Source organism: Prunus persica, chromosome G6 (assembly GCF_000346465.2).
Source record: "Prunus persica cultivar Lovell chromosome G6, Prunus_persica_NCBIv2, whole genome shotgun sequence".
NCBI classification, from domain to species: domain Eukaryota; kingdom Viridiplantae; phylum Streptophyta; class Magnoliopsida; order Rosales; family Rosaceae; genus Prunus; species Prunus persica.
The window spans coordinates 17,688,439-17,711,546 of NC_034014.1; the positions used below are offsets into that span (position 1 = coordinate 17,688,439).

Consider the following 23,108-nt stretch of genomic DNA (forward strand, 5'->3'; position numbering starts at 1 on the left):
TCCTCCTCTCTCTTTTCCCAACCCCTAACAGTCACAACCAGCCTCACCTCAATCTCTTTACCCAACCTCTCAAATTCAAACGGCCATTGGAGCTTCATGAAGCATGATAATTCCCATAAGCCACTGGTGTGGCTTTGTGCCAAGCAGAAACATGGAGCAGAGTAGAGAAAAAGAAGCACAAAATTGCAAATGGCAAACCTCATTAAATTCAGCCATGGGAGAACGAGATCGAAATTTGCAGAAAAGAAAACCCTATCCCTACTTACAAACCCAAACCCATTCGCGCCCTTTCCCCCATGATTTTCCCCCATAGCCTTAAAGGTCCAGACCTCTTCACCTCACAAGTTCATTGCCCCTTCATCCAAAATCTTGATCCCAAATTGCACAACTCATCAATGGATTCAAGATCTAAAAAAAAAAATTGGGGCTGTTTGGAGGGTGGGGGGCTGATGGGTTTGGTCGCATAGAGAGAGAGAGAGAGAGAGAGAGAGAGAGAGAGAGAGAGAGAGGGGCAGAGAGATCGATCGAGAGGGAATCGTAGGGAGAGAGGGAAGAAGAGATTTAGTTGCACACACACACACACAGAGAGAGAGAAGAAAGGGTGGGTGGGTCCCACTCCTCTGTTTATTAAAATTATTTTTTAATTTTATATGTCATACTATTTTATTTTACAGTATTTAATTATGTTTTACATATGAAATTATCAATTTGCCCTCATCTTTAACGGCAAATTGAATGAAATGTTGATGATTTAGACGGCAGGGGTAACATTGAGAATAAAATTTAATTCGAGCCCTTAATTTACTAAAAAAAAGGTCAAGGGGTAAATTGATATTTATGTACAAGTTCAGGGGGCAATTCGGCAGTATACCCTACATTTTAATTAAAATATTAGGTGTATTGAGCTAATTTTAAGGTTCATTTAACAAAAACAAGAATAATTTTAAAATAATTTTTAGGGTTTAACCTTCAGGTACTCACCATCAGCTCCTGAGTCTGCACCTTTTTCTCTCTCTTTGCAAGCCGTAGGTTTCAGAGAGAGAGTGGTGGCAATGGCGGCAAAAGCTAGACTTCCCAGAAAGACTCGAAACCCAGATCTGATTCGTGGGGTGGGCAAGTTCTCCAGGTCCAAGATGTACCACAAGCGCGGCCTTTGGGCCATCAAGGCCAAAAACGGCGGCGTTTTTCCCCGCCATGACCCGAAGCCAACGGCTGAGACCGGGCCGGAAAAGGTCCCCAAGTTCTACCCTGCCGATGACGTCAAGAAGCCGCTCGTCAACAAGCGCAAGCTCAAGCCTACCAAGCTCAGGTTCTCTTATATTATTCCCTACTTTTAGTTTTTTAAAAGTAGAAAATGGGATTAATTTGTTATATATATATACACGCATATTTTAAATTGGTTGTATTTTTGTAGGGCTAGTGTTACACCAGGTACGGTGTTGATTATATTGGCGGGAAGGTTTAAGGGCAAGAGAGTTGTTTTTCTTAAGCAGCTTCCATCTGGGTTGCTTCTCGTTACTGGTGAGCGTCCATTTTCATTTTCAGTTCGTCCATTTCTGCATCTGTATTTGTGTTTTGGGTTGTTTTTGGTTTTAGTTGAAAGATTGTGAAAGTTCCTCAAAGGAGTCTTAGAATGTTTAGTTATTGTTGTTACTGGTTTTTTAATGTATTAAGGTAGGAATAGTGTATTTTTTTCGTGTCAAGTTTCCTCAACTTAATTTGAATTGTTACAATAGGTACATTTGAATTCTCTAAAACAAGTTGATTTGGACTTCAGATTATCTAATAACCACTACCCCGACTAGGTGGTTTAGTGGCAGCACTGGTAACATTTTTGCAACAAAGAAGGTTCGTTCTTTCTTTGAAAAGTTGGAAAACTATACCCTTCCCATGCACACTGTGCTTGTGAGATTGCTGCTCTCCTGTAAAGTAGATAGTTTGTAGGGTCATAGGTAGTTTGAGTGGGGTAGTACCATAGTTCAATAGGGTAGTCGGCACTAATTGCCATTGTGCGTGTTTTTTTTATCACCTGAAATTTCACCAAAGATGGAATCATTCATGGAAAATAAAGTTTTATTGTTTATAAGGGGGATATTTTGGGGAAAGATAAAGGTGTGGAAGCTAAGGGAATCACCCTTCTGTACCAGCATATGTGATTGCATCAATTTACAAAATGTCACCAAATGTCTAATCACACAATTACTTTAAAGTGGATGTGTTTCTGCTTAAAAAATATTATCTCTGTTCCATTACAAGTTTTTGTGAGTGTACATAAAATTTCAAATGTAGCTTCACTAGACCTGTTATAAAGGGCTTTTTAATTCTATACTATTTTTTTTTTTCATAGGTACATTCAGGGAAGTGTATTATTTCTAACTTGAATGCTTCTTGTATGCCATTGCAGGGCCATTCAAAATTAATGGTGTTCCTTTGAGACGCGTGAACCAGTCCTATGTGATTGCCACTTCCACCAAGGTTGACATTTCTGGGGTGAATGTCGAGAAGTTTGATGACAAATACTTTGCAAAGCAAGTGGAGAAGAAGAAAAATAAGGGAGGGAGAGAATTTTTTGAGGCAGAGAAAGAGGTTAGTTTTATAATTTCTTCAGAAAATTTATATCTGTTATTGCTGTTGTCTATATGGAATTGTATTGTTGTACAATGTCACAATGCCATCAGTGTCTCTTAATTCTTTAATTTTGATCAGACATTCTATAATTTCTGGTCTCCCTTTTCATTGCATCTCTCCACTCCTTTCAGTAAATAAAGTAACTTTTAATTCTTCATAGGGCATCATCTGCTTGCTACTGCTTGGATCCTTTTATTCTTGTTATTTTTAAGTTTTTTTATCCAGGAGTCTCCTAAATGTTAGAGAATAGTGTCCATTAACATGCCAGCTTCCGGTTGAATAATTTCTTGCTTGTATTAATATTTTCCCAACAACAAATTGTAGGAAAAGAATGTGTTCCCACAAGAAAAGAAAGATGATCAGAAAAGTGTGGATGCCTCATTGATAAAGTCGATTGACGCTGTCCCAGACTTGAAGACATACTTAGCAGCGAGATTCTCTCTTAAGTCAGGCATGAAGCCTCACGAGCTTGTCTTTTAGATGATTATCTCGTTTTTATTACTTACTCTTGAGGAGAATTTTCTGAGCTTAGACTGTCTGTTTAAGATTTCTCGGCGGTTTTATGTTTTCATTTTGTCGGCATATCCAACATGATGTATTTTATTTGTTTTAGAGTTGTAAGGGTATATTCGTCTTTTACCTCACTAAGCTGTTATCTTAAATAGATCATCACACTTTAGTGGTGCATAGTGTAAGTTTTTCTTTTGCTACTAGTGCAAAGAGTAAGTTTTTTTATATCAAAGAATGCATGGATTGCATTATTGAGTTTTAATTAACTTTGATCAAATTCTCTCGGCCCCTTCATCTCTTTTTGTTTTTTTGTTTTTTGTTGTTTTGGTGATTAGACTGTAGCTCGGAAAATTTGAACTCACGACCGCGAACACGGAGATTGGGTGTCAAGACTGCGAACACAGATTGGGTTTCGTTAAACTAATTGATCATTGGCTCTCTTTTAAACATGATCTAACACACAGAGTTAGTGGTTTATTTAGGTAGGTCTACCGTAGGGCTTAGTTTGATTAAGTGAAGATGCAAGGTTTCATGTGTGAATGATCTAAAAGTCTAAACTCTAAACTCTAAACAGTATAATCAAACCTGTTCTCATCCTTTTGCCATTATTAACAAAACGCAGAAGCTTCAGGTACAGGATTCGTGTTGCAGCCTTGGTTCTAAATCAAAACCTGTAAATCTATTAATATATCAACTGTTATATATATATTATATATATACATGAATAGCTGGGTCACAAAAGGCCACTTCATCTCCTATTCCTAAAAAAAAAAAATTAGTTCAATGCGGAGGATCTTCAATGATACTCAAAGGTTCACTTAATTCCATCTCTTGGCATTCTTTGTTCCTTTTGATTTTGCCTTTGCTTGCTGAAATGCCTGCATCTTTTGCTTCTTCCGAGCTTCCTTTTCAGCCTATAGAGGAAAACAAACATAATATCGGCTCAGATTGCTGCACTGAAATATATGAATTTCTTCATTTCATAATGGACAAAAGCTTACCTTAGACATCTTCGATTTGGCTTTCACTTTCGGAGCCTTTTCTTCAATCTCTGCCTCGCGCTCAAGCTCCCTTTCCCTAGCATCAAGATTCTTCTCTAGATAATACTGCAGGTCATAAAAGTTCAAGGTTAGAATCACTGATCAAATAAGCAACTACATAATCAATTTAGTGTTTGAATAAACTCCAGACTCTCTAAATGGGATCACAACTGCTCATTAAGTTTTCTGTCTGCTTAGATTACAAATGAGAGAAGGATTAAGCAAACGGATCCATGTCACGGCATGATAATTCTACTTTGTTACTTGACTAATTAGGAAATTGATATGAGGGTATCAAATCATCCTAGGACGACAATTAAGGGCATAACAATCTGCTAAGGAGGAGTCATCAATCTGAGTAAACTATCAAGTTAAATACTTCATGAATCATAATTTGGTTGAGGCTCAGCAGCAAGATGCTGATAAAATCTTCGACTTCAGCTTATTTCTTTTCGAAAATTATTAAGATAAATCCATGAATTACATACTTTAATTCGGGTACAGTACGGGTAGATAGAATGCTTACATTGTAATCGCCTGCATAATTTTGCAACTTGCGATCTTTAACTTCCACTACTCTATTAACTATTTGCTTTATGAAGTATCGGTCATGAGAAACTGTGATGACAGTGCCCTTGTACTCCGTTATTGCCTCCTGAAGTAACAATTAGAGGCCATATTATAGGCAAGTGATGCTCATTAGCTGAAGTAATACAAAACATTCATTGTAGACAGAGAATGGAAAGAAAAATGTGAGATATACCTCAAGCATCTCTTTAGAAGGAATATCCAAGTGATTTGTTGGTTCATCCAGAACTAGCAGAGTCGATGGCTTTACCATGAACTTGCAAAAGGCAAGGCGTGCCTAACAAAAGTGAACGACAAACTGTTAAACCATCATCTTGTTCAGCAATCAATTGATTTTTTCTTGCCCTCCATTTGTTTTGGGATATTGACACATTTACTTAGGTACAAAGAACTGACAAATTTCAGTTGCAATCCCTTTAAATTACCTTCTCGCCACCACTCAAGAGGGAAACCTTTCTATCAAGCATATCAGATTTGAAATTACAACGCCCAAGGAGACCCTTTATATCATCAAGTCTCCAGTCCTCTGCAGCTTCTTCTACAGTCTCAAGCACTGTTTTATTTAAATCAAGTGCCTCAGCCTAAAAATACATGAAATAGGTTAACACCAGCAATATTGCCAGGCAAAGCAAATTGTAAAGAACAAAGAAACTTAGATAAAATGGAAATAAAAATTTATGTGAGGAAATCTAGAAGCATGATGGTATTAATTAAATCAAATTACCATTATATAAATTATAGTAACGCACCTGATTTTGCTCAAAATAGTTTGGGAGGACATTATGCTCGCCAATCTCAACTTCACCTGCTATTGGCTTTTGTAAACCCATTATTAGTTTCAGCAAAGTACTCTTTCCACATCCATTTGGGCCAATAATGGCAATTTTCTCTCCCCTTTCAATTGCAAGATTTGCCCTGTTAAATAGGACCTGGTACAAAACACAGATTGACAAATATTAACTACTTGTCCCATTCCTCTTCAACAAAGTATAAAATTTGCAGATGAATAGTTTAAAAATACATATGTCAACCCACCTTATCCTCAAAGCCGAATTCCAGATTCTTTATTGTTGCAACAAATCTTCCGCTTCGTCCCCTCTCAGGAAACCTGATCTTCATTTGTTTCCTCTGGAATGGCCTTTCAATTAGATCCTCTTCCTGAAGTTTCTCCAGCTTCTGTTGTTGGCAATAGAGAGAATGTTAGATAAAGAATTGAAGTAGGCAGTAAAATGATTAAATATCATGCCATAGAGAGCAAAACATACAAATATTTTAGGGACATCAAATAGATATAATCAGCAATCATGTATGTTTAGCATTTCTATTGAGTATCATGATGAACAAGAAGCATTAGGTATCAAAAATTAAATAAAGAAAAGTTTATGCAACATTTAGTTTGTTTGGCTAAACAACAATGATTGGATGAGACAGACTACAAGCCCACTGAACGAACAGTTTGAGAAACGCATTGTTTTGGAATGAATATTTCTCACCACTCTTAAGCGTTCATGACTGAGAAAAGAAAATTAAAGCAGCTAGGTTGTATTGTTGTTAAACAGAGAGAATGATGCAACAACATCCAACTGTAACTGATTGTCCAGGTTAGATTGGTGTATTTAGTTTCTTTTGGAATTGCACCTCAATTTATGTGCTAGTCTGGTAAATCTCAGCATACCTTTTCAGCGGAAGAAGCACGGCCGGAATTTGCTCCAGCACCCAACCTTTGTATCAAGTCTTTTGTCTGCTCAATTTCCTTCTGCTGCTTCTCCCAAGCAGCATTTTGAGTTTCAATCCATGCTGCCTTTGCAATAAAATACTCAGAGTAATTTCCATCATATGTCCTGGAGACACCCATATCAGTTTCCACTATTTTTGTACACAACTGATCAAGAAAAGCTCGATCATGAGATATGATAACCATTGGCACATCTTGCTGATTGAGATAATCCTCAAGCCACTCAATTGTGTCAAGGTCAAGGTGATTAGTCGGCTCATCCAAGAGTAGTAAATCCGGCTCCTGAAGATAAAACATGGTGCAATGATCAACAGCTGAACCACTAAACATTCTAAATCAGCTTACACATGCTATCCATATTACCATGTGAAAAAGGGATAAACCACTAATGATTAGTCTGCTAACTTTTTGTGTTGTTTGTCATATTCGCCTCACATAAACAAATATCATAAGTTGTATGAAACAAATATTTGTTGGAAACAGCATTTCGCTCTTCAGAAGTTTATGTTAGCAATTTCCTTATAAACTACTAATAAACAATTGCCCTGAAACCATTTTCTGCAATAACAAAAAGGGGCATAATACTGTCGTAGCAAGAATGAAAATCATGTAGAAAGATATCCATCCATACATAAGAAAAACTTGAAGCTAATATTCAGCTTCCTACACCAACATAGATCATCCAACACATAAAATACCCCTGATGAATAGGATAGTTAATATACCTGAAGTAAAATCTTTCCAAGTGACATTCTCATCTGCCAACCACTGCTAAATGAGGCCACCAATCTATCCGAATCCTCCGGAGCAAACCCAAGTTCAGGCATCAACTTATTAATCTTTGCATCAACCATATCCAAGTCAACTGCCTGTGCCCGATTCTGAAGCTTATCAAACTCATCCAAAAGCCTTCCCATCAACTCCAAATCATTAACCGAATTCTCCAACGCCTTTTGAACCTTCTCCAACTTCTCTGCTATCTCCATCTCCTCCTTAAACGCACTCATAAACTCCTCCTTCACTGTCCTGCTCAACGAAACCTCGAATTCTTGACTCAAAAACGCAATTTTCATATTGGGTTTCGCCTTTATTACATTCCCAGAATCGGGTTCTTCTAAACCAGCAATAATTCTCATTTGGGTTGTTTTCCCTGCTCCATTTACACCTACCAATCCTACTTTGTCCCCCTTTTTCACTTCCCAACTCACATCTTTCAATACAGTCACACCCTTATAGCTCTTCCTCACATTTTCAAGCTTAACACCAGAAGAAATACCTGAAGCCCCGGAATTTGAATTCTTATTACCACGTTTATGCTCAAATTCATTCTTAGAATTATCCGAAAACAAAGATTCAATATCGTTTTCGGCCGTAGTTTCGGCTACCGATGTTTCGACGGCCAAAGCCGATATCCGGGTTGGAATTTTAGCATTCGGCCTTCTGGGTTTGTATAAATTAGTGGTTTTGATAGAATTGGTGTTGTTACCTCTAGTTGATTGAGCAGCTATTCGAATTGAAACTGAGCAAAGCCGAGGTGGGAAAGCGGTCATTCGGGCATCGAAAGGGGCTGAACCAGTGAGGAAGCTCGAGCGGAGGTCAAGGCGGTGAAGCTTAGAAGTCAAATCCATGGCTGGGAAGTGAGAAAGCGGGGGAAATTTTTTTGGTGAGTGAGAGGCTTTGGAGAAGATAAGCACAAGTTTTGGTGGACATGAATTGGAGAAATATTAAGGTGTGAGAATGAAGTGAGAGAGAAAGAGAAGTAGAAGGCAGAGTGTTGAGTTTCTCTTTCGGTCTCTGTGAGAGAAACTCTCAGCCCACGAATACGAATATATTGGTGAAATGTGTGGACTTCAAAATACCCTCGTAAAAATAGTTAGAGAGAGACAGAGAATGGATAGAAAAGAAGCGTTCTTTTTACACTACTGGTTTTCTGTTTTTATTCTAATTGTCTTTTTTTTTTCTTTTTTTCTTTTTTTCTTTTTGCTTCAAATCTTTTTCAATTTATCATTGTTTACGATATTGGAAAATGGTAGCCGAAGACGGTATATTCTTTTTTTTTTGTTTTTGTTAGAAGTATGTTCTATATTGTCAATGACAACCTTCTTTGTTTGTTAATCCCATTTAACTTTCCTTTTTATATTTGTGTTGTGATTTAATCAACTTAGTACGTTAACGAGTTTAATTTAATGAAAAAGGATATTGATCTGCATCTTTATGAGAAACGTGTGTTTGTTTTATAGTTTAGACTATCCCTTAAATTAAAATAATAATAATTATCTTAACACGATAATCACTGGTCTCAAATTTGAACCAAAAATCACCTCAGCATGATAATCAAACTGATAAAAATGAAAAATTAACGTTAAGATGACAAAAAAAGTTAATAAAACAAAGCAAAGAATTACCGACTGAAAAATTTAGTAAAATCCTGTCCACGTTCAGAGAGAGTTTTCATATTTATTATATATGGAGAAAAAAAAAACAAGAATAAAGACTCAAAATTTTAGTTCCAAATTCGAACCCGCACCGTATCGAAGTCAATGTCATCCATTGTACAGTTACCTCTGAAAATTAGAAGTAAAAGACATTCTGAATATTTTGTAGCCGCGAAAAATAAACATAACTCACAGGACATGCTGCTGCAATGCGAGTTTCGTGGTGCAGATTCTGCAAGGAGATCCTCAGAAATTGATAACATATCGCTTCATCTAATGCCACGTGCTATTCATTGTGAGGGCACCCTCAAGCCACGTCCCCATTACATATTTTCATTCAACAACATTGGATGAGATGAAAGTTTTGGAGTCAAAAATCAACAACTAACCTCACAATGAATAGCAAGTGGAATAGTCACGTCACATCAATCCTCCACGCATAACGCTAGATGGCAAAACAGTACTATCTCGATTCTATTTAGCATATTATAATTGATCTGGTATAACTATTCCCGTTTCACACACGACTCAAAATTTTCACTTTTAATGTATAATATCAATAAATATCATATACTAAATATCATATACAACTTATAACATGTAGTTATACTCCAATACCACACTATAATACCTCCAATTACTGAGCCTACCTAACCCATAATTTCAAGTGAGATTTATTATTATATCCAATGTATAGGCTCAAATTATATAATAATAATAAAAAAAAACACTCTAATATGAAATGGACTTTAGAAACACACCCGAAACTCATTTAAACATAACAAAGAGGCTTTTACTTTCTTATAAATTACAAAACTGTCATTGATTTCTTAAAACAAGCCCGACTCAAAAACCTCATAAAAAAAAAAACTCGAAACACTTAATAAGGCATTAAAGTAATTTAATAATCAAAATTAAATCCAATAGGGCCAACTATCATTTATTGGTTTTTTTTTTTGTTTGTTTATAGAAATTAAATGGTGTATGGTTTATTTATATCGTTAGTGCAAAGAATGGATATACGAGTAAATATCTCTAATTTCATCATTCTTCATTTCATTTCATTTTTTTTTCTTTATACAAGCAATATTAAAAGATAGAGGAATCACATACAGAACCAGGAAGGTAGAAATAAATGTTTCGTCTGAAGAAAAAAAATGTTGTGAACAATATGAGCTACAAAACTCTTGTAGCCATTTCTTAGCCCTTTAATCAACAATCCACATGAAAATTACCAGATCCTGTTTATATTATTTCACTGATATTATACTTGGTAAGGACTAGAACGTTTCAAATTTGTATTTAATTCTTTTGAACATAGGTTTTAAAAAACAAACCCGAAATTCCAAAGCGTTTGATCCGTAGAATAATTTCACAACTCCCGGTATCCATCAGAGTCAGCAATGAAGATTTAACATACCAAATGCCCTGGAACGATAACAGTCTTAATTTAAGGTAGAATGGTGGAGGTAAAAAAACAAGTTTCCTCAAGCAGTACCAAATACCAAATGCTAAATGATGCTCGGTGCGAATTCGATAGCCAAAACCACCTTCTGTGAAGGTCAGTGACTCGAAGAACCAAAGTATCCCGCAACCAACAGCTGCAGTGTAAGAAGTGCCCTTACAATGCACCAAGTGATGCAGGGCAGCGGCTAATAGCTGCTGTCCAGCGACCCAAATGTACCCAAAATACAGAGAATAGAACGATAAAGCAGTAGAATCGAAGTTGGAACGAAAATAATTGAGTTCTGGGGCACAATCCCAACAGAAACTTTAAAGACTAAAGTCTGAAATTATATTCATCAACAAAAACTAAATACAAGAGCCTCTTAATAGCCTATTTATACTAGAATATAGAAAACCTAATTGACATAGGAATTAAAAACATAAACAGGTAATTAAACCAAATCCTAGTACAAATAGGAAAACAAGTAACATAAAAACCTATTAATTTAAATAACTAAAACTTAGCCTTATTGGTTGATGCCCACTTAGATTAGGAAAGTCTAATAGATGCTCCCGCATCACCAAGTTCAGGCCCCTGAAATTAAAAATCATAGAAAAAGCAAGAACTGGTCAATTTTCAATCATAACATAAAAAATGCAAGGAAATTAACACAGGAAAAGAAAAGATCACATTTTCAGACTGTTACTTTACATTGGACGAAAAGGGGGCTCTAGATACAATGGGAAACCAGTACTAGAATTTCAATATTCTATGACAGAAATAGAAGCTGCATGCAGGTAAATTTCACTTTAATCTCCTGCCATCTAACAGTGACAAGTCCCAAGTTCCCAACCATTTGAGGTCAGCTACATGAATCTCAGTTCTCTGTTCAATCAAATCGTCGACTATATTTTCATAAGTCATACAGAATTACATCTTTCAACTATCCGTGATTTTCCAACATGTTAATTTTAGTCTTCCGCTGCCCCCTAACCACTGGCATCTATGTTGCTTACGTCACTCTTTCTAACTGGTGCATCTATTCGTCTTTGTTATACTTGGTCCATACCAGAAACATGAAACCAGAACCATCAAGGAAATGATATTAATCTCTCTCTAACATATAGCTTGTCTTGTAATGCAAAGTTTGTGAAACACTAAGCATTATGATTAACTTAAATGCATGAAACATCTAATATCTGAAATGCAAGAAAATATATAACCAGCAGCACCAATCATCAAACCTTGCAGTTTCGATTAAGTCAACATAATAACAACAATAAACTTTTAGACATGGCAATTGTGTCCAAGAAACATGTGCAGTAACATGAAACTGAACACTGAAAAACAGATCATTTCAACTGCTGATACGAAACAATACTCACTTTCGTTCTGTGCATGCCACATATGTATACCATTATACCAATTCCACTGGAAAAACAGAGCAACAAGACGAACCAAACCAGCAGCAACCACTTCAACAAATGCCATAACAAACGATCTCTGAGGAGACATCCCAGCAGTGGCAATAGACAGCAACGCCCCTTCAAGGTTACAAGGCACAATAAAAGCAGCAGACTTGATCCCGTCAAAAGCCTTCTTCGCAACTGCTTCAGCTTTCATCGCCCCTGACGACTCTGCTATAATGCTAGTCAGTTGTGGCCGCTTTTTCGTCTCTACAAGAAGAAGTGAATATCAAAATCAGAGTGGATGAAAAATCAAATCCAATTCAATCAAATCAAGCAAATCTCACATGGAAAGTAAACAAATTTATTCACATTTTACCTTCAGTGAGACCAGGGGTGTCTGTGTCCGGAGGGAATATAAGAGAAACATGAATATCATGAGATATCACCTCTTGTTGCAGAGCTTCGGCCAACCCACGAAGCCCAAACTTGCTCGCAGAGTAAGCTGTGTAGCCGTAGATACCAACTTGACCAGCTTGGGAAGACATGAGAGCAATCGAACGGGGTACACTGTCTCCTTTCTTCATTTTGGGCAAAGCAGCTTTGATCATGTTGAAGCTGCCAATCAGATTTACGTCCACCATGAACTTCACCTCATCCAATCCCTGCTTCTCGAGTTCTTCAGGGACGAAGACCCCTTGGTTGACAATCAGCACATCAATGGGGTCTGCCTCCTCCACTGCTTTTGATACTGCATCGTAGTCACGAACGTCAGCAGAGAAGATCGACACGTCAATGCCCGTGGAGAGTTGGATGTTGTTCTTTGCTTCCTCGAGCTTGTCGACGGAGCGGGCGAGGATGGAGACTCGGGCACCCTCGGAGGCCGCGTGATGGGCCAATGCCAGCCCGATTCCGCTGGAACCTCCGGTGATGAACACGTGGCGGTTCTTGATTGGGATCTTGACAGAGCGGGGCCGGACTATGAGGTAGAGGATGAGAAGGAGGGCGAGTGGGGGCAGGAGGAGGAGGAGGAGGGCGAGGAAAGAGAGGTTGAAGTATGCCATTGACGGAGCTTTGAAAAGGTAGTGCAAATGAAGGCTGGTGATGTCTCTCAATCAAAGCTTCTGTGAAGTGCTTATCAATTGATATCCCCTCATCTATCTACACATAGAATACAATTTTGAAAAAGAAAACTGAGCAACAATTGTATGAGAATCAACATGGACAGAGGTTTTCATTCATTCAAATACAACTGACTTTGCATCTATGATGAATTGAATAAAAAATCTTTTGATTTTCCGTTGAAGAAGAAATAGAAGCAAGTAAACCCTAGATGGATGGATGATGGATCCATGAACTAAATCAATCCATGAGTAAAAATGAAAGTCGAAGGAGGGAGGGAGGCTACAACCTACCTTTTTTAAACCCCAATCAATCGCCGCCAAATAGTTGAGTGAGATGCACCAAGCATGTCAACTGGCGTGATGAGAGAGAGAGAGAGAGAGACGGCGAAGAAGATGACGATTTGGACACAGGTTTCTTCTTTCTATTGGGTTGGGATGCCATCTCAGTACTAACGATGTAGCAGAGCCTTTTCTTTTTCTTTTTTAATTTTTTTTTTCTGAAATTACTTTAATAAAGTCAAGTCAATGTTCCAAAGGCCGGCCATTAGGCCCAGTTTCTACAGGGTTGCGGAAGCTTTAATCTGACCCACAATCCTTACCCCTCTTCATTAGAGCATTTCCACCCAGCAGCCTAGTCCAACCAAAAGGCCCTTTACGCCTCAAAAGCAGCTTCAAGCACAAATCTTGCTATGAGCTCCACCAATCCGAGCAAGACCCAAGGCAAGATGAGGGAGGGAAGGGCTTTGTCTTTTCTTTTTTTAAATAAATAAAAAGGGGACTCAAAATGAAGCAGTTTTTGCCAGATTTTAGAAAGAAAAAAAACTTTAGCGGGACGATGTCGTTTTGACTTCAAGAAAAAAAAAAGGTTCATACTGTGCGTTGGAAGTTCTTTGGAGACTTTCGTCAAACACTTTTCAGGGGTCATGGTAGATTCCATGGGTTGTAAGGGTCACCTGACCACCCTTACTCCTCTATGGATTTGTCTTTAGTTGGCATGTGACGTATAAGCAGAGAACACGCGCATCACGCACGCCAATGTTAAACAAATTTGAATTTTTTTCATTGCCGTCAGCACCAGCTTTACTCCAAAGGCTAGAAGCCATGTGGGGCTACTTGGGTTGTTCGATCAATTTTTCCGCTGTCATCCAACAACGAAAAAGAAATTGAAAAAAAATGCCAACAAATTCTGATTTTAAAAAAATAAATAAATACCTATCAATATTATTCTCTTTCCACACCAAATTTTCTACTATTGAATTCTATTTGTGTAAAAATACAAATGGCCTCTTCCATTGAAGTCGGAGACTCATAGACAACCATGAAAAATGTTTTGTTGCATGAGTGTTGGGTTCAAGTTGGTCATTGCATGATCGCTAGCAATGAGATGAACTTCTCCCATATTTAGAGGAAAATTTATGGATAATTTTGTGAAAGATTAGGTTCACCTCTTACAGAATTTGAAAGTGTGGTTTTATAATAGAATTTAGAAGATAGAGATGACAAGTGGTGCAATAGTAGCAATCGAAAATCTTATCCCAAAAATGTGATGTGAATTTTATAATAAATTTGGACACGAGGAAACCGAAAATATTTTTAGAATATTTTATCTGAAAATTGATATGTGAATTTTATAATAAATATAGACACGTGACAATTGAAAATCTTATCAAAATTAATCTTATAAGTATAAAAATAAAATTAATTAGTTGTGAATAATAACTGCCCTTTGTCATGACAATGGGTGAATAGTAACACCATAACACATGGGGTAGAAATGCTCTTAGTGTTGGGAAACAGAACCGAACCAAACCCAACTAACAAAGTAACACCGACCGCCAAATCAAGGTTGTGGTAACTTGATTTAGCATAGGGAGGACCATGGAAGAATAGAAAAACATGTGAAACAGGCTAATAAATTAAGTAATCGCCCATACGTATGTATTCATGCAAAAACTTATCAATTCATTGTAAATGTAATCATTTGATATTAGACTCGCTGATAAATTTCAATACTTCATTTGAGTAATTAAATCTGGGAGGGTTGATTTGTTGGAATCCCTCTTTCTTAGATAAAAAGAAGAAAAATAAAAGTATATTAGTTCATTTCAACAAATCTAAGGAAAGAATTACAATTAATAAACTCATTCTATTTTTTTTTTATCAACAAAATAACGCCTTAACTTTTGAAATCAAGGAACGAATTAATTCCACCTCGTTAAATTGAAGCAGTTTTATTTTCTTTTTTTTTTTTAAAAAAAAAAGCTATAAAATACGCACGCAACAAAAACAGGAAGGAGAACGGTCTTTTTTTTTTTTTTTTGGTTGAATGAACAACAGTTTGACAAGTGTTTTTTTCTATAAAAATGATGCTAAATAGTTTAAGAACGTTGTTAAAGAATGATATAATTTTGTTATATACGGTAAAAGCATTTCCTAGGGCAATGTTAGCAAAGGCCATAATATTGAGACTAAATGCTTAAAATTATATCATAACAATCTTTTACTTTCACATCCAAAGGTACAAATGCAACCAAAGTGAAACTATAAATATTTCAAAATTGCAGTGAACAACCCGATATTCTAATCATGCATGAAGCTCTTATCACAACTGTAGAGAATTTTCAATAGACCAGCTTTCACATCTTCCCAACATCTAACATTCTAGCCCAGAATACAACCCTCTGACAAAATCCAGAACAGAAATATTCAATGGAGACAAGCCAAGACTCTTAACAACGTTTGCACATTTAAGTAATAGTAATTGGGTGACCATTTGTTCAATACTGTGAGCAAAACCGACTCCCTGGATGTGAATTCCAGCATGTACAAGGGTTGCGGTCACTTGGGCACCGCTCATTCAAAACATCCACATGTGATCTTCACTCGCTAGGACAAGAACACAGATACATTATTACAAATCTTTCTTGAGAAAACGGCAACTATTGTCAAGTAGTTCCCGTATCATATCCGAAGTTCTACTTTTACAGTGGATCCATGGATTGAACCTCCGTTAGGTTCAACAACCAAGGATGAGATTGCAAAGCAGCTTTAGAAAGACCTTCGATAAGGAAGTTCAATTGACTTCTATATATGCAAGCAGAACATGAGTCCATTGTTCTGCTGACCCAAAATTTATCAATGCAAAACTAGTGTTACTTAACAAAAAGACGCTGATTTCGGAAGTTCAGCTGGATATCCCGACCATGCAAGAGTAATGAAGGAGAGGTAAGGGGTAGACCTGAGTAGAACTAATGAGAGAAAGGGAGGGGGGAAGGGGGAAGGCATGGGATATAGGATTGGTCAACTCATCAACCCCATCATAACCTGAAGATTGCGAGTTCGAATCCTGTCCCAACCGGACCAAATCACTTTAAATGTATTTTGAAACCAATGGTGCCAGACAAGCTTCTTTTAACCAAAAAATATACAGCAAAAAACAGCAATATCTTACCTCCATTCCACGAAGCCTATCAATTATTTTGTGAGAACTATCAACAATCCTGAAGTCAATGAACTTTGTTTCACTCAAGGTATTAAGATTATGATATTAGAGTTGGTAACTGAACATAAACACCAGCTCCACCACACCATTATTCTATATTCAGCTACAAGCTCTATACCCATGGCCAGATGACCAACTTTTATATTAAGAAGCATTTACTTGAAAACTGATCACAGCTCCTACTTCAAAACTCTAAAAAACCTAACAATAGATTTTCTATGGCCTCACAACCTGCATCACATTACCTGCCAAAAGGACTACAGTAAACAATAAGATCATGTTATCATCTAAAGCGAATAGTAAGAGGTCTGATGTTTCACACAAAAATATCATGACTCATAGGGCACCATTCAGTACCATTTAGAGCTGACAAAAACACAGTTTAGAAAGATCCATCAAATATACTGTAGATGATAAAATTGTGGTGTTAAATACAAGAAAATTATTCAAAACCAATAAAAAACAATAAAAGAGCATTAATAAACAAAGTTAACAATGAGCATTGCAGAAGAAAAACTACATTATAAAGTTCATTTAATCCATAGGATTGGGAATTTAAAAAGTATTTTTGTTCAACCTCGCGACTCCATAAAATACAGATAGGTTTATAAGAGAATTTCTCAAACTCTTGAGCTTTCAAACAAATAAAATTAAAAAAACTACAGTACTTTGAAGAAGGAAAAGACAGAAAGGGGAAGGAAAACAGAAATTTCATTTGACAGTTTTAAGATTCTGCTCTTTGTAGTAACCATCAGCTCCTTTTAAACTTCAGAAGAATCACCAGACCAGTACAAAAACACTGATGCACCTATTTGGGATCTGCACATTTAATAAAAAATTGTGAAAAATAATTTCAAAAGAGATGAAAGGTTTAAAACCCAAAATCCCTTTAAAATGAATACAAGTTAAGACTTCAAAGTTGAAAGGCGAACTGGTCTCGACAGTTAATTTCTAAATGCAACAATGATATCAAGTTGCTGCAAAAACATTAGATCATTCAAAATGCTTAAATTCAAGAACTTTGACAAGAAAGTATCCATTTAAGGAGCTGTACAAAATAAAGAAGCAATAATATTGAAAAAGATCCTAACAATTCTAAAAGAATTGCTCAAAGGAACGAACACTCCCTTGATCAATTGAAAAGTCACTTCTTCAGTTCTTGAAAATCAATCTAAATACCCGGCAAGCCAAAGTTTCTGTCATCTAAAACCAAAAGTCAATGTGTTTTCACACGACAAATTATACCCCAGGCCTTTACTCGCAACAGAATCACCCCTGCATTGACAATAGATGGCATCTAAAACTTGAAAACCCTAATAGCCTTCAGTAACCTAGTAGATGAAAATGAATAGGATTCAAACAATGATGTTCTATTCCTATTAGCCTATACAATTAAATCTTCTACACTCGTTCAATTAAACTTACTAAAGTACAAATAGTATTTGACTACCAAAAAAGGAATAGCATAAGAGTGACTTTGTGATCAGTTGTGGTGTGCACGTGAGAATAACTAAAATTACCAAGTAAAAGAGTGATTTTGTTATACCTCAGGGGCACCTAATGCCCCAAGTAAGGAGCGCCACCAGATTGCCCAACACCATGCTGCCCTCTTCCTGAACCACCTTGTCCTATCTGCGGGTTCGGGTAGCCACCTTGCATTGCACCTTGATTTCCATAGCTTCCCATCATCCCAGGGCTTATACTTGCCTGATTCGCATACCCACCCTGTATGGCATGTCCAGCTCCAGGAACACCCGGGTTCACATTCGGAGCCGTTCCAAAAGTTCCCAAAAGGTTTGTCAGCCCCAAACCAGCCCCCTGAGTCGCAAACAATGCAGTCAGTGCCTGCCCAAGTGCCGGATTCAATGCCTGGGCGGCCGCAGCACCCTGGTTAAACCCAATCCCACCACTTGCTGGCGCCATCAAATGCCCCATTCCTGCCGCAGCTCCACCAACATAACCCGGATTCTCATTCCTCTGAAACTTGGAATTATGGGATTTGTGGTGGTGCTGGTTCGGGTGCTGAGACTTGACCGGCTTTGGACCGTCAATAGCCTTCTGGCAATGCAAAATGTGGCCGTCAAAATTCTTGTGCGGCTCTTCCAATGCCCTCTTTGCACTCTCTGGCGACTTATACACAAACAAACAAAATCCTTTAGGCCTCCCAGTCATCTTATCAAGCCCCAGTGGCCCTTCCTCAATTTCTCCAAACCTAGAAAAGAACATCAGCAGCTTCTGGGGTTCCAAGTCAGCCCCAACATTGCTCACATAGATCTTCCTCTGCGTGTACTCCGACACTGTCTGTGACTGGGCCGCCTGGACCGCCACAGGCACAGCGGCAGCGGTACTCGGAGCCGGGCCTGGGCCAATAGCCGCCAGCTGGCACGCAGTCATACGATTGCCGATCTTCTTCTGCGGCTGCTTTAGGGCTTTTCGAGCCCCAGAACGAGTCTTGAAAAGAATGAAGCCATAACCCTTGGACTTACCAGAGACCTTATCGCACACAGCCTTGCAATCCTCAATCTCACCGTACTCCTTAAACACGCTGGTTAGGGTTTCGGCGTTGGTGTCCCATCCGAGCCCGTGGACGAAGATCTTGCGGTGGATCGGGTCCTCATCTGCAACCTTACGGATCCGATCAGATACGTCACCATGCGTATCGGCTGCTTCGCGGAGCAGGGCAATAAGCTGGTCCTTGCTGAAGGGTTCTAGAAGATTCTGGATCGGCTCGTCCTCGTCGGCACCGTCACCGGCCAGATCCGAAGCTGCCGACGTGGACGTCGTCGTCACGTTCTCGTTTTGCTTATACTCAACACCAGGTTCTTCTTCATCCTCGTCCTCTTCCTCTTCCTCTCCTTCATCTTCTTTGTCTTCTTCCTGTTCATCTTCCTCCTCTTCTTCTTCTTCAACTTCTTCCTCTTCTTCTTCTTCGACTACTTCCTCTGCTGGTTCGTTTTGGGGTTTGGGTTCCTCTTCTTCAACGACCGGTTGTTGTTTCTTGGAGGGCTCGGAGGACTCGGTGTTGTTGGCGTCGAGCTTTCGTTTTCTCCCCATTTTGTGGGTGGATGGAGGCGTCTCAGATAGAGAGATTGGGGATTTGGGGGTTAGGGTTTCTTTGGGGAGCTGGTGACGGCGCCCAAGTGGAAACACGGGTTACAGAGGAACTGAAGGAACACAAATAAATAGGGGAACCGAGAAATTGAAAGGTAACAAGATCTTTCCACTCTATTAGGGTTTAGGGATATTTTGGTACCTTTATAAATTGTAAATGCTGGGAAAGTAATCGACATATATCATTTTATTTCATTTCTCATGTTTGTTTTAAATATGAATGGAAAATAAAGTTTGTATAAATTTTTAATTATATTCATATTAAATTAAATAAAAAGATAATGCATTTAATGATATATTATAATTTTAAATTGTTAATGTGGATAAAATAGTCATGAAAAATGTTTATTTAATATTGACTTATTTTTCCAAACTTTTTCATGATGAGGGAAAACAAAACTCAAATTGAGAGAATGACTTCACTTTCTCCTCTACTTTCCTATGGGCCAAGCAACGATTTCTCATACCTGGTGGACTTACTAAACATGAGAAAGAAATTGATTTCTCATTCCCAAGTCTCTTTTCCCATGAATCAAACGGGGCCGTAAAGAACATCTTTAACCGATATGTCAAATTGTCACATAGACATAAAATGATAAAAATTAAAAGTTAAAGTTGCTCCAACTGAATAGTCAAATTCTACATGAATTTGATGTCAAATATTTTGTTGCCATGGACCCACTATGGACTCATTTGCTTTTAAAAATATAATAAAATAATATAATATTTGACATTTTGGGTGGAGTTCAATTTTTTCCAAAGTATTAAATTGCCACATAAGCCATCAAATTCAAATTTAACATTTTACAATCGATATCTCTGCTCTAAAGTTTGTAATCCCTAATTCTAAAATAATCTTTTTGTAAAACATTTAGGAGTGAATCAAATTCAAACTTTTAATGACTTTATATAGTTTAAAAGTATAGAGGTATTCAATTTAGATTTTTAAAGAGTTTATAAAAGTCTAGTGGTATTCAATTGTGACTTTTATATTTAAAAGTATTTAAAAGTTTGGTGGTATTCTGACTTTTAAAAAGTATTTACAAGTTTGGTGGTATCCAAAAAGTTAATGATTTTTAAAAAGCTTATTAAATGAATGACTTTTCCATACTTTTCAGGCTAATTGTTAATAGCAAAAGTCTTGCCAATTTATTAGTGACTTTTATCAACTATATGAAAGTATTTAAGAATTTGTCAACTCTATAAAAGTCACTCACTTGATAAAAAGTCTTTATAAGTATGGATTAGATACACCCCACCCCTCCCCCCTTTATTTAATAATAGCCAATTTCAAATATGACATTCCAAAATGATCATACACTATCTCATATTTGCTTAGATGCCCCTTCTTTAAATACCTACACACTTAGCAACAATGTCCCAATAGTTAAAGGTTATTAAGTCAATGTCATTTTCCCTAAAAAAAACTCTAAGAAATAACGTTAAGAAATTGTATAGGAAATGAAGCTAATAAGTCTAAAACTTGATCATCAATTCATTTCAAGGTGGATAAATATGAGTCCTTATTTCCTTCTTATTCCTCACAAATGATCCTCACAAATCTCCAATTCTCTAATTCTCATATTGCAGTCAAGTTTCTCATTCATCTAATTTGCAATTTGGCTCTTAAATCCTCTTCATATATTGGATTAATTACAATTTTGGTCACTGCACTTTTAATTTTCCGATTTTGGTCATCACATTTTGCATCATTAACAAATCAAGTACAATTGGGAATTCCATCAGTTAAGAGGCACATGGTGCGTGTGTGCAGGGGTATTATTACACTTTTGCCTCAACCCCTAAATCAAAACACCATTGTCGCGCTTGATTTCTCCCAAAAAAAAATTTAGGGTTCTGAAATTTGGGAAAAAGGTTGGTAGATTTCGAGGTATAAGGTTCAATATCATCCAATTGATGAAGATTTGATAGGCGAAGTCACGATTTGAAAGGGAATTATCAATTTCAAGTAAGAATTCATCCATTTTTCGGGTAATTTCTTGTCTGATTTGGTTATATGTCGATTTCAGTTTCTAAATTTTCCTATTTCTTGTATTTTTTATTATTTCAGCTCTTACAATTAGCTGCGTTTCTTGTAGTTTGTAGATGTTTACTTCATCTTCTCATGGATTAAGGTGCCCTTTATGTGGAGTTGAAATGAAACTACTTCTATCAACTACAAAACAACATTACAACAAATATTTCTGGAAGTGTACAAGGAAATATGTAAGGTATGATTTTGAATCAGTTTTATTTTATGATATGGATGTTGTGGTTATGCAAAGTGGATGTATGATGTACGGAGGTGCTGGATGCAAAGGTTTTGTATGGTGTGATGATGTTGACAAAACAAAATAGAGGGAAGATATAATCTTTAGAGACTCGCAACAGATAGAAAACAATGGTAGCAAGGACGTGTGTTGTTTCAATCTATGCAGCTACCAGTTGGAGATGTTTTGAATTTATTGAAAGAAATAAAAGAGATGTTGTTGATCATTTGTATCTTGATTACTATCAATGTGGTTTTCAATTTAGTTAAAAAATGAGGTGCTTAGATGGTGCTTCAATTTGGGTAAAGACATGTTTTGGTTGCTCAAACATTTTGGTTGCAACATTGTGATCAAAATTTGGGGAAAGACATGTGTCAGAGGTTGTAAATTTCTAGTCATGAAATGAAAACATTCAGCTCTTGTTTTGGTTGTTACATTCTTTGGCTTAAATGAAATAAAATGGAATGGAAACATACACAGCAGTACACAAACCAACATACACATGTTGCTGTACATAAAACTTGGCCATGATTAACAAAATAAGCCAAAATACAATGTCTTTAGAAGCAATATACACATGCTACAATACACAGACTTGGCCATAGTTCACAAAATAAGGCAAAATACAATATCCTGAATTATATCAGTCTACATAAAAAAAAGTCTCATCCCTTTAAAAATTAGGTCTTCTGCTTCTTTGGAATATGCATGCCTTGCTTTTTAGTAGCTTCCTTTCCTGGTAGTTTCCATGAAGGAGAATTTCTAGTTTGCCTCAGTCCACTAGAATCATATGCATTCTGACTTTGAGCAGAAGTAGGTGGAGGAATGGGTGGCCTCATCCTAGTTGTAGCAGAAACAGGTGTGATGAAAGTTCCACCTCTAGGACCTTTGGGCATGGTGGTTTGGGCAGGTGGTGGTGGACGAGTCTGCAATTGGATATTAAGATGATAAGATAAATATTTAATGAGAAAAACATAAGTCAGCAAAATTTCATCAACGTAAGTCATCAATATACGCATATGTCTTGCAGCTCCAACATTCTAATATTTGCCTCCTTATCTTCTTTGAGTGTTGGGAAAATATTTTTTTCCTCAGTTGTAATAACACAACAACAAATTATACATCTTTACAGGCTACTTATATATGTGCACAATCAGTAATTAATAAAGAAAAATACTAAGCATGACTTACTGGTAGCTTATGAATTCTACCAAAATTAGGTATTGAATGAGGTGGGGTTTGACTAACATTTGTAGTAGGTGGGGTTTGACTAACATTTGCAGCAGGGAGGTTTTAGGGCTAGTTTGGCATT

The 23,108-nt window shown here is 37.1% G+C and overlaps 4 protein-coding genes across 6 annotated transcripts; 1 reads left to right on the forward strand and 3 right to left on the reverse strand.

Annotated features, from left to right (window-relative positions):
- On the forward strand, window positions 958-3,404 carry LOC18773772 (60S ribosomal protein L6). Its single transcript, XM_020565542.1, has 4 exons — window positions 958-1,309; window positions 1,415-1,521; window positions 2,405-2,586; window positions 2,953-3,404. Exons 1-4 carry the CDS (start codon window positions 1,053-1,055, stop codon window positions 3,106-3,108), a joined length of 702 nt encoding a protein of 233 aa, XP_020421131.1. The 5' UTR covers window positions 958-1,052; the 3' UTR covers window positions 3,109-3,404.
- On the reverse strand, window positions 3,796-8,351 carry LOC18772565 (ABC transporter F family member 5). The gene is made up of 9 exons (XM_020565541.1): window positions 7,227-8,351; window positions 6,442-6,783; window positions 5,802-5,942; window positions 5,516-5,695; window positions 5,192-5,347; window positions 4,942-5,043; window positions 4,705-4,833; window positions 4,140-4,244; window positions 3,796-4,052 (listed from the first exon to the last, which is right to left on the reverse strand). Exons 1-9 carry the CDS (start codon window positions 8,127-8,129, stop codon window positions 3,957-3,959), a joined length of 2,154 nt encoding a protein of 717 aa, XP_020421130.1. The 5' UTR covers window positions 8,130-8,351; the 3' UTR covers window positions 3,796-3,956.
- Window positions 10,638-14,086, reverse strand: LOC18774118 (3-dehydrosphinganine reductase TSC10A). The gene is made up of 4 exons (XM_020566438.1): window positions 13,205-14,086; window positions 12,169-12,950; window positions 11,769-12,059; window positions 10,638-10,977 (listed from the first exon to the last, which is right to left on the reverse strand). Exons 2-4 carry the CDS (start codon window positions 12,851-12,853, stop codon window positions 10,970-10,972), a joined length of 984 nt encoding a protein of 327 aa, XP_020422027.1. The 5' UTR covers window positions 12,854-12,950; window positions 13,205-14,086; the 3' UTR covers window positions 10,638-10,969.
- On the reverse strand, window positions 15,376-19,643 carry LOC18774407 (UBP1-associated protein 2A). Of its 3 annotated transcripts, none has more exons than XM_020565224.1 (2): window positions 17,962-19,643; window positions 15,376-16,660 (listed from the first exon to the last, which is right to left on the reverse strand). In XM_020565224.1, exon 1 carries the CDS (start codon window positions 19,467-19,469, stop codon window positions 17,973-17,975), a length of 1,497 nt encoding a protein of 498 aa, XP_020420813.1. In that variant the 5' UTR covers window positions 19,470-19,643; the 3' UTR covers window positions 15,376-16,660; window positions 17,962-17,972. The 3 variants fall into 3 exon arrangements, with proteins under 3 accessions (XP_020420813.1, XP_007205101.1, XP_020420812.1); XM_007205039.2 differs by lacking the exon at window positions 15,376-16,660 and adding an exon at window positions 16,892-17,234 and having other exon boundaries at window positions 17,962-19,642; XM_020565223.1 differs by lacking the exon at window positions 15,376-16,660 and adding an exon at window positions 17,436-17,690.